Consider the following 11,438-nt stretch of genomic DNA (forward strand, 5'->3'; position numbering starts at 1 on the left):
ACCAGGGTGTTGCGGAGGGAGCAGTCCCTTCGGAATGCTGAAAGGGGAGGTGAGGGGAAGATGTGTTTGATGGTGGGATCACGTTGGAGGTGGCGGAAATGGTGGAGGATGATCCGTTGAGTGGAGGCTGGTGGGGTGAAAGGTGAAAACAAGGGGAACCCTATTGTGGTTCTGGGAGGGGGGGGAAGGGGTGAGAGCAGAAGTGCGGGAAATGGAACGGACACGGTCAAGGGCCGTGTCAACCACAGTAGAGGGGAATCCTCGGTTGAGGAAAAAGGAAGACATGTCAGAAGCACTGGTATGGAAGGTGGCATCGTCAGAACAGACGTGGCGGAGATGGAGAAACTGGGAGAATGGAATAGATTCCTTACAGGAAGTGGGGTGGGATAGAAGTGTAGTCCAGGTAACTGGTCTTTAGGGCCCTTAAACAGCACTAATTGGCCTTTATAATCCCATTTTAACAGGCCCTTGCCTGTTTAACCCTTTTCCCATGTAAAACACGCCTGGCGGGGATCACGCCTGTGAAACCTGACGTGAGCACTATTGGCTTGCTGACTATCAGCTGCAGGTCAACCATTAAAGAGGATATTTGATCAGTCATCAGAAATACAAACATTAAAAGAGGCATGTGTCTTTGAAACATGACATCAAGAAACCTGCTGGTCAAATAGTTTTATGTTAAACTTGGATGAGAGGAAACACGATTAAATATGCAACCAACTGAGATAGCTAGAAAACAAGTAAACACGCAGTTAAAGTAGTTTTGATTTACATATAGTAAAAACCATACCAACAAGACTTTGAAGATATAACTTCAATAGATGAGACGAAGCAATTGCATTGTGTTTGTATTAAACTTGAAGCAGAACGGAGTCAAAGGGTTCGATTTTAACGCAGCCGACAGGCAGGCTTTTAGGCGTGTGGGGGGTTAAAATCGCAAAACCTGGGGGTCGGGACCCCCCCCGCCTGCAACAGGTGGGACTGGTCTTTAGGGCCCTTAAATGGCACTGATTGGCCTTTATAATCCCATTTTAACAGGCCCTTGCCTGTTTAACCCTTTGCCCACATAAAACGCGCCTGGTGGGGATCACACCTGTGAAACCTGGCATGAACACTATTGGCTTGCTGACTATCAGCTGCAGGTCCAACATTAAAGAGGATATTTGATCAGTCATCATTTGCAGGTGGCAAGGCTTTGTTGTCTCAGGCCTGGGGCAACTTTTACCAGGCTTAACCACACCTGTGGAAGGTTGGAGCCTCACACACTTCTCCAGTGTGACCTCCTGCGAAACCCCTCACTCACTCAGCGCTTCCTCAACTGAGGCATCTATCAGAAGCATGGGAGGCCTTTTTTTCCTTCCCTTCTTGGCATTAGAGGACCTCCAGCACCAGGCGCGGCAGCAGCAGAACCAGGAACAACAGCAGCAGCAGCAGTAGGAGCAGGAGTGACAGGCTGCTGCTCACCCACCTGAGGCAGCACAGGCCAGAAGGGGCCAGCGCATGGAAGCCCGTCGGCGCAGGAGATACCCCCCAAACAGGGTCTACAGACACAGAATCACAGAAACCCCACAGTGCAGATAGAGGCCATTTCGGCCCATCGAGCCTGCACCGACACATATCCCACCCGATCCCCGTAACCCCTACACCAACACATATCCCACCCTATCCCCATAACCCCACACAGGGTCAGCTACCTCAACATGACTGAGCAGCAGTGTCAAAGGCGGCTCCGACTTTCGCGACAGGTAGTGACTGACATCTGCGCAATGATACAGCAAGACCTACTGCCCAGGGGACCAGGTGGACACTCATTACCAGTGGCTGTCAAAGTCACCACCGCACTCAAATTTTTTGCCTCAGGCTGATTCCAGGGATCAGCAGCAGACATCAGCGGCGTCTCCCAGGCGGCCGCACATACTTGCATCATGCAGGTAGTCGATGCCCGCTTTGCCCTCGCGCACAATGACATTCATTTCACCAGGGATCGCGCAAATGTGACCGCACGAGCGGTTGGATTAGCTCATCTGGCAGACATTCCAAGGATGCAGGGCATCATTGACTGCCCCCATGTGGCCCTTAGGGCACCCTATCGCAATCCAGGTATTTTTGTCAACCGCAAGGGCTTCCACTCCCTTAACGTTCAGCTGGTGTGTGACCACAAGGAGATTTTGCATGTTTGTGCCAAGTACCCTGGCAGTTGCCATGACTCCTTCATACTGTGCCAGTCTAGTGTGCCTCCGCTATTCAGGCCGCCAGACCAACTTCACGGATGGCTGCTTGGAGACAAGGGCTATCCCCTGAGGACCTGGCTAATGACGCCGTTGAGGAGGTTAGGCAACAAAGCTGAGGAACGCCACAACTCCAGCCACATTTGCACTAGATCCGTAATCGAGCAAACCATCGGCTTGCTGAAGATGCGCTTCAGATGCCTGGGTAGATCAGGTGGAGCCCTACAGTACTCAGCAGCCAGGGTCTCCAGAATCGTCGTGGTTTGCTGTGCACTCCACAACATGGCACAGCGTCGTGGCTTGCAGATTCCTGAGGACCAAGTGGCTCCTCACATACCCTTCTCATGATGATGATGATGAGGAGGGTGAGAACGAGCATCCTGCAGAGGCCCATCAACCAGCGGCAGCATTATGTGAGAACATTGCTGCCCGGGATGCAAGGAACGCACTCATCCTGGCCAGATTTGCTTAGCCTAGTAAATCAAACTCTTTTGCCTCGCAGCTTCTTAACTGAGCATCGACAATGGCCAAACCCTGCCGATTCCAAGCTATTTGACCAGCATCCTGACAACTGCAAGTAATCCTAAGCCCGCAATGTGAAAGCCCCATTTGCGAAATGACACACGCCAGAACTGCAGCAGTTGCCATCAGAATTTTTATGCAAAACAAACAACTGATGGCATTTTTAAAAATACACATTTCACCCAAGTGACTACCCTTGTGACTATTTCTGCTTTATTTTCCTCTTACACATGCTCCTACGTAGTGGTTCCCCTGTGGCTTCAGCAGATGTGGGGGCCCCTTGCTCACTTTCCTGCTGCTCCTGTCTCGACACCTTTGGCGGGCGTCCTCTGGGGTGGTGAGCCTGTGAGGGCTCGTCAGCAGTCTGCTGCTCCTGCGGCTGTGCAGGAGTTCCGACGTCTATCTCAGTTGGGTGTGGACTCTGGCGGGGCTCTGACCGAGGACTCTGCAGTAGCATGGAAGTGTGAGTGCTTGGAGAGGAGCCCCCACTTCCTTGAGGTCTGCCACCAACCTCCCTCTCATGGGTCAGGTCCCCCTCAGTGCCTGCAAGTGGCTTGAGAGCACCTTGCTGCACATCAGGGGGGCCATGGGGACTCGTATCTGCAATGGCAGTCCTACTCAGAAGGACTTCCATGAAGGTCTGGTTTCTCTGTTCAATAGATACCCATCGCTCCTCAAGAGATGTCATTCTATTCTGAACACTCACCATGTTTTCCATACCCTGGCGACTAACCTCCTCCATGGCCGTAGCCCTCCTCTCCTCTACCGTAGCCCTCCTCTCCTCTACCGTAGCCATCCTCTCCTCTACGGTAGCCAGCCTTACCACGGAGGCAGCAATCATTTCCACGTAGGTAGCCATCCTTTCCGTGTTGATGTGTTCATGCGCCACTGACTCCACAAAGGCTCTGCTCATGATCGCTATGGACTCCTCCATTCGCTCCACACTCGCAGCGACCCTGGAGACAAAACCTGCCAGAGACTCCTGCATCTGTGCATGGAATTCCATCACCTCTGATCTTACAGATGGACCCAGAGGCAGAGGATCGACATGCAGCTGAGCCGAGCTGGCAGATTCCTGTGCCCTCCGACGAGGACTCTCCACTGCTGTCCCTGTCTCCACAATCTGCTGATGCTCACTTGTGAGCTGTGATACACCAGGTGACAACTCTACTCTATGCCCCGAAGATCCCACCGAGGTGTGAGTGTCTGCGCTAGTGCTGGGTGCGCTTATTTCTGCTGACGCTGCGCCCTCAGAGGTTGCAGATTCCTCTGAGGAGTCTGGCATCTCAGGCTCTTCCTCCTGCACACTGGGGATGGGGGCTCTCGATGGTCCTGTGGGGGAGTCAAGGAAAAAGTTAGAGATGTGATGCCAAGGTTACATGCACATTGCATTTTGCAGATGATCATAAGTCCATATGATGTAGCTTCAGAATCATTATCAGCGACTCATGCAATGTCAATGCGAGAGATGGAAAACTATTCTGTCACCAGCTTGCGGGGATGCACCTGTCTGTCCTTCCCCAACATCCGCATCTCTGTCAGCCCCGACAATCTCCAGGACGGCTTCCTCCCAGGGGGTGAGCTGGGCTAATGAGGGCGGCCCTCCTCCTGTCCTGGCTCGCTCTCTCCTGTTGTGAGCTCTCTTTTCCTGCAATGAGGGAGACAAATGGAGGTTGAGTGAGAATGAAGGAGTGAGCGCAGAGATTGCATAGCATAGATACTTAGAAGGAGACAAAGATGGAGTGAGGTTGCAAGACCAAGGGCCCTCCCTGTGTGTTGTCAGTTGTGTTTAAAAGCATCAGACTGAGAGGGCGTGTGAGGGCTGCATGGTGGAATAGTTATGTGAATGTGAGCATAGAGAGAGAGGGAATGGGTAAGGGTGCATGGATGTGAGTGTCAAGTGGGATGTGGAGGAAGAGATTGCTAAAGCTGAGTGCTGGTGAGGAAAGGCAACGGGGATCAGATTGAGGGTGATGGAAACTTCATACAGTACTTACTTTTCCAGTGCGATGAAGGTCATGGAATCTTTTCCTGCACTGCATCCAGGTGCGCCGTGTGAGCCCCAAGGAGTTGACTTCCCCAGCCACCTGTAGCCACACAGCCTTGGTCTGACTGGGAGGCCTCTTCCTCCCTGAAGAAGGGAACAGGACCTCCCTGTAGGCCCTAGCACCATCCAGCAATGCCTGGAGTGAAGCCTCATCAAATTTTGGGGCAGCTCTTGCCCTCCTGCTGGCCGTTGCTCCTGCAGGCTCCTGTGCCATCTTAATGGTAAAGTTTGGAAGCCTGCAGAAGAAGCAAGGCTTGCTGTGCACCTTAAAAGCAGCAGCAATGATGATGTCATATTCTGCGACTTTCTGACTGGAAATACTCAATTGCCAAGGCTTCCCACACGTTGGAAATCAATTGGCCAATTGAGTTAAAATGGCATCAATCTCACAGATCCATTTAGATTCGTGTGGGAAACACTAAATTCGGGGAACCCGACAATTCCCCACACCCGAGTTAAAATTGACCCCATAAACTTTGGGTTTCTACTCCAGTTCCATAACCCAAAGTTTATGAGTTCAAATCTCACCATGGCAAATTGTGTAATTTAATTCAATAGCATGTCAGATCAGATGTTATGAAAGGGCAAGAATGAGGTCCTGCTGAATGATGGCTACACAAGCGTGATGTAACTGCTGATACCTGTCGCCATCCGTGAAGGCATCTAAACCTCACTCAATAGGTCTTACTAAAATTGGAAACTTGCCATTTGGGAATGATTGCAACCCACATCCTGCTACTATCCCATCAGCTCTAAAACTGAGCCAATTGATAACATATTTTGTATGTGTTCTTGTCTAAGCTTGAGTCGAAGTGATAAAAATCAATGCAAATATTTATAACATCTGAGGTAGTTTATTACTTGGCAGGAAGCTCGGGATTGCAGGTTGCGGCGGGGTGGGGGGGGGTGGTGGGGTCGGCAGATCGTGGAGCAGGAAGCTCGGGATCGCGGGTTGAGGGGGGCAACAGATCATGGAGCAGGAAGCTTGGGATTGCAGGTTGGGGGGGTGGGTCGGGAGATCGTGGAGCAGGAAGCTCGGGATCGCAGGTTGGGGGGGCGACAGATCGTGGAGCAGGAAGCTCGGGAACGCAGGTTGGAGGGGGGTGGGTCGGGAGATCGTGGAGCAGGAAGCTTGGGATTGCAGGTTGTGGGGGTGGGTCGGGAGATCGTGGAGCAGGAAGCTCGGGATTGCAGGTTGGGGGGTGGGTCGGGAGATCGTGGAGCAGGAAGCTCGGGATTGCAGGGTGGAGGGGGCGTTTCGGCAGATTGCAGCAGCGAGGAGCGGCCACGATTGGTGGAAGGTTTGCTTGAGGGGTCGGGGGTGGGGGAGGCTCACAAGCAATGCTATAAAAAGCACTTGCCTCTTGCAGCCAACTGCTCCTGTCTTCGTTTAGCTGCCGAGCTTCCCAAGCCCTCGGAAACCCGGCCGACAACCGTTACATTTAAATCAGGCTCCCAACTGCACTGTGGGAGCCTGATTTATCTTATAGTAAAGTGTCCCGCCTCTCAAGAACGGGACACAGACACGCCATGCAATCCGCTGCTGTAAAAATGGCGTCAGACACGTATGCAGCGGGTTAGGGTAGCATTTTGCGATTTTGAATTTTTAACCCTCCCCCGACCGTCATTGTGGTGTTAATATCTACCCCCTAGTGGCCACTGATTCACATCTTTTACGAAGTGTTGATCTAATGTGAGCTTCTTTGAGTTTACAGGTCGTATAGCTCACTGCACAAATAAATGTTATTGTGTAGAATTAAGAAATGCTAATGAGGTCCTGTTGTTAAATTTGAATCCCCTAGATTTCCAGGTCTCCCCCCACCCTCCCATCGCGCTGCCTTCCCGCCAATATCAAAATCTAGGTGTTTTCTGTCAAAAATAGCAATAATAACATCTCATTGCCAGTTTCCTACAATTTTATGCTGTATTCAAACTGTTTTCAATGAACTGTTCTCTCCAGAGTAAAATAATTAAGCCTAGGCTAAAATTTAACATCAGCAACTAATTTTAATTAAAATCCAGCTCTCCTGGCTGGAGGAGAATGCACCTGGTGGTGGTAACAGGGAGAAAAATAGTGTTTAAAAATATAACATTTGAACATAAATAATTTTTTTAACGTTATTTTAATTGATTTTTTCTTTTTTTTTCCCTTCCCAGGTATTTTGTTTACAATACTTGTTATTATGTATGTCATCTGGATCGAAACTGTTATTGATATTCAAGAATACATTCAGAAGCAAAGAATCCAGCTCTGTCCTGATTTTACACTAAACATTCAGTACGGATGGTCTTTCATAGTTGCACCCATTGGGATATTCTTCTCCTTGCTGGCAGGCTTGCTGTTCCTCCTTGCAGGCCACACCATTCAAATTCACTTTGATTAAAAGACAACTTCTGAAGTGCTTTACATAATTAGAAATCAATGCTTTTAATGCAAACAGAGTTTGCCAAATGTGCACATAGAAAATGAAAGTTCATTTGTCTTGTGTCTGTATCTTCAAACAGTATTTTGGTTATTCTCTTCATATAGTATACAGTGAACAAGGTTTTGTCTTGTTAACTATTTGGAAGTATCCCTAAAAATGAAAAATAACCTCAAACTAAATATTTTACAGCCTTGCAGTGTTAGGTTTTAATGTAATAATTATCCCATCCCACCTGATGCTTAAAGAGGCAGTATTATTTTGCTTAGCAATTTATAATGTATTTACTGCTGCTACTCTAAGAAATTATTTTTTTCTTGATTTCTCCTAAGATAAATATTAAAGGATAGCTTAATGCAATAACTGCAATAGTTTAAAGAGTTCAGGAATTTTAGGGGTGAAATTCAGGGTGTTGATACTGTTTTCAATGTCTAATGATACCAGGAACGGTGTTGTTATGCACATTGAACCAGTTACCCATTGGAGATGGAGTTTACCAGTTATCGACGTAGGTTTGTGAGGTCGGGAATTAATTTGTGAACCAGGCGTGAAAGTACCAATTAAACTCATTGACTGATGGCAGATGAAATAAAGCAGACTGTGTTGTGTATTTTGATCACTTAATCCTTCTGTACAGATGTAGCCTACATATACAACTCAAAACTGGTGCCAATGGAATAAACCAGTTGCCAAACCCAGCAAGAGAACAGAACAGTGGACTTTTTGTCCTATTGGTGGTAACAGGTAGAACGGATGTGAAGTTGGAATTGGTGATTGCCACTTTTCTATGTTAAGAGAATTTTCTGTGCCAAGGCAAGACACATCGAAGTACAGGTCATACATACAAGCTATCACACCAACCTTGCACTCAAAGGAAGCAATACACAAACTTCTACATAATGATTGCTGGGTGCAATAAATGTTGCAGGACAGGTTATCTGTTTTGTTACATTGGCAGCCATTCCCATTGCTAGAACTTGCCGTTCTCTAGTCAGAAGTTCATATAGTAAAAGGAGCAAAGTAAAGATGGTGTTTATTTTTTTTTAAAGTGATTGTGAATTTTGCATTACTGTGTAATTTGTGAGCTTCACCTGTGAAATCCATTTACTTCTTTGCACCCAGTGGTGATGTCCTCTGTAACATAATTCTGGTAACTACCATCGGAGATGGTGGCTTATTCAACTGGGCATTTTAGATTATTCATAATGGTTGGCGAAAAGATCTGTGCAAGGAATGCCTCAGATAGTCACTGTAAGAACTCACAGAGTTCAGGTCAATACTGCTATCTCAGTTCTGATGTCCCATATCCGAGATCCCCGCTTAGTCCACTATTGGAAGGCACCTACTCATAACTGCCAGTGTCTATTTGAGGAGATACTACTTTACATTCATAAGTTTAGCAACATTCACAGTTGACAGTAAGCTTTCTCCAAGACTTTCTAGCTCTGACTGCAGAGTTTGTTGAATTTTAGACTCAATGTGAACTAGAGCATTTAGAGCAATGTCCTATGTTGCTAAGCTCTTGGGTCATAGAAGTTTGCATAGCAATCACTAAAGCCAAGTACAGCACGCCCAACGGCAACCGTCGACCACCAACGCTACATTGGTGACCCAACGACGTGAGTACGGGAGTTCATCAATTCCTACACTACAATTGGTGACCCCGTATCCGTGAACGATTTTCACGGTAGCAACGCGCAGCCTGACCCTCGTCTTCCCACAAGATGACCAATGCACAACCGATGAACAACCACGGAACAGCAACCGCCTAACACCGATTCCACCAAAAGGGACCCCGTCTTTGCGAACGTCTTCGCAAAGGAAGCGCAGCTTGGAGGTGACCCCGTTTTTCACGAACGATTTCACAGAGGTAGAGCACGACCAACGGCAACCGTCGACCACCAGCGCTACAATTGGTGGGTTTGTGAACGTCTTTCACAAACGAAGCACGCTATGGAAGCATCAGCCGTTCCGCTGTCGCTACCGCAATCCAGGGAGCCACAGTCTCCCTCGTACTTTATGAAGGTAGAAGCCCCGTTCGCCGAGAACATCGATGCAGCACAGACCACGCACGTGCTCACGGTCCCCGCATTCGACTATTCTACCGCCTCACGGATCGTCCGCCTCTACGTCCAAAGCAACAGCAAGTATAAATCACTCCAAGCACGGGGTACAGCATACTCAGGCCCACAAGATTGGAGCGCGCCCTGCGGGGATACCATGAGGACTCACCCCCGCCAAACCCGAGGACGCACTCCTCGCGCACGAGTACCCATCCCTCGCGAACCACGAGAACCCATCCCTCGTGAACACCGACGACTCCTTCCCCGCCGACGATGCACCAGCCCTTCAGCCTGCTGGTTGTGTTACCTACTACACGATTCACGATTCGGCGTGAACAAAAAGCGTGCTGCCCTCCCGGCTGTTTTCTCCTAAAGCAAGAACTGTTACAAGTGTTGCCGCCCTCCAGGCAGAGTTAACCCCTCCTGAAGGCAACAACAACCTGGACCATTGCCGCCCTTTCTCCAGTGTTCCCTGTAACGAATGCAAACGTCGACTGACGCGGCAAACAACGAGGACGGGTCCAACGGGCATCCTGCGGCCGCGATCAGCCACGTGAAAGTTGCTAGCCTCACCGATCACAGGTTAACGCAGTAACTCTTCACCCTCTGTTGTGTTAACGTCGTAGCACTATGGCACGCACCGTTCCACGTGTTCCAGCCTCCTGAAGGTTTCGCTCACCTGTTGGTGAGTATACTCACCTCGCCTGTCAAGTCCTTCTGGAACGTTCGTTTGGTGTTCCTGCAGAGTACGGCATAACAAGGACTTGTTCCAACATCAACAGAGTCATCGCCCGCGTCCGCCCAACCTGCCCGTCACTCTGACAAGGCCTGCTGTTTCACACGTTTCCATGGTCCTTCGCCTGACGGATACATTTTATTCACCACGACGCGTGTACGGATCTCCTCACGAGCAGCATCTTCGGACCTCGCTCGCCAAGCTGAGACAGCACGACCGCCAAGACCACCAGCTCGACAGACCATCTCATCCTTGGACTTTCGTTAAAGCGAATTCTGGGGGGGCCCATGTGGCGGTACCACCGGTTGTCCCTTACATATAGATATATACATAATTCCCTTTAACTTACCTAACTGTATGTACTTAACTTACTTATGTATGTATAACTTACCTGTTGGGGCCGTTGCCCCTTTAACTTACCTGTTGGGCCGTTGCCCCTTTAAGAGGTGACCTAACGCGCTGACATCACGTGACGCACGCGCGCCGGCCGTCGGCCCGACTCGGTCTTCCAAGACGGCCGCCGGCACAGCCCGGCCTACCGCGACTTCGGCCACATCGGCCAGCCGACGGGAGCGACGCGATCTTCCGTCCCCGCGGCAAGCACCGGCACAGCCCGGCCTCTCGGCCTCAATGGCCAGCCTCCGTACCGGGAGATGCGCTGACGCAACGACGCGGTCACGTGACACCCCAAGCACGGGCAAATGTGATGACGCACATCACGTGACGCCCTAAGCGCGGGAAACGCGGACAACATGATGACGTCACAACACAAATGCGATGACGTCATCACGCTCTCCACAGGACTGCGAACTCAGTCCTCGTGGAGTCCCCGTTGGGACAAGACCTATACAACGGTGCTCCTACAGTCAGCCATCTTACCTGATGTAATTAGTCTGTTCCTGTAAATAAACAACTTGTTAATGGTTCGTCGAAGTCAAACTCTCTTATTTAGTGGTGATCTACACGATGTAGCGTTGGTGGTCGACGGTTGCCGTTGGGCGTGCTGTACCTCTGTGAAGACGAGGGTCAGGCTGCGCGTTGCTACCGTGAAAATCATTCACGGATATGGGGTCACCAATTGTAGTGTAGGAATTGATGAACTCCCGTACTCACGTCGTTGGGTCACTAATGTAGCGGTTTGTGTAGATCGCCACTAAATAAGAGAGTTTGACTTCGACGAACTATTAACAAGTTGTTTATTTACAGGAACAGACTAATTACATCAGGTAAGATGGCTGACTGTAGGAGCACCATGGTATAGGTCTTGTCCCAACGGGGACTCCACGAGGACTGAGTTCGCAGTCCTGTGGAGAGCGTGATGACGTCATCGCGTTTGTGTTGTGACATCATCACGTTCGCGTTTCCCGCGATTAGGGCGTCACGTGATGCGCGTCGTCATTTTTGCCCACGCTTTGGGCA

The 11,438-nt window shown here is 49.7% G+C and overlaps 1 protein-coding gene across 3 annotated transcripts in view; it reads left to right on the forward strand.

Annotated features, from left to right (window-relative positions):
* Positions 1-7,813, forward strand: part of LOC147111760 (transmembrane protein 182-like) — a 55,794-nt gene extending 47,981 nt beyond the window's left edge. For all 3 annotated transcript variants that reach the window (XM_085998964.1, XM_085998962.1, XM_085998961.1), the window contains one exon: positions 6,955-7,813. In XM_085998964.1, coding sequence (XP_085855090.1) covers positions 6,955-7,181 — 227 coding nt within the window. In that variant the 3' untranslated portion in view covers positions 7,182-7,813. The remainder of the gene's footprint in view (positions 1-6,954) is intronic.
* Positions 7,814-11,438: the final 3,625 nt, after the last annotated feature.

Source organism: Somniosus microcephalus, chromosome 10 (assembly GCF_052327205.1).
Source record: "Somniosus microcephalus isolate GS21.2 chromosome 10, FLI_Smic_1.0, whole genome shotgun sequence".
In the NCBI taxonomy this organism is placed as follows: domain Eukaryota; kingdom Metazoa; phylum Chordata; class Chondrichthyes; order Squaliformes; family Somniosidae; genus Somniosus; species Somniosus microcephalus.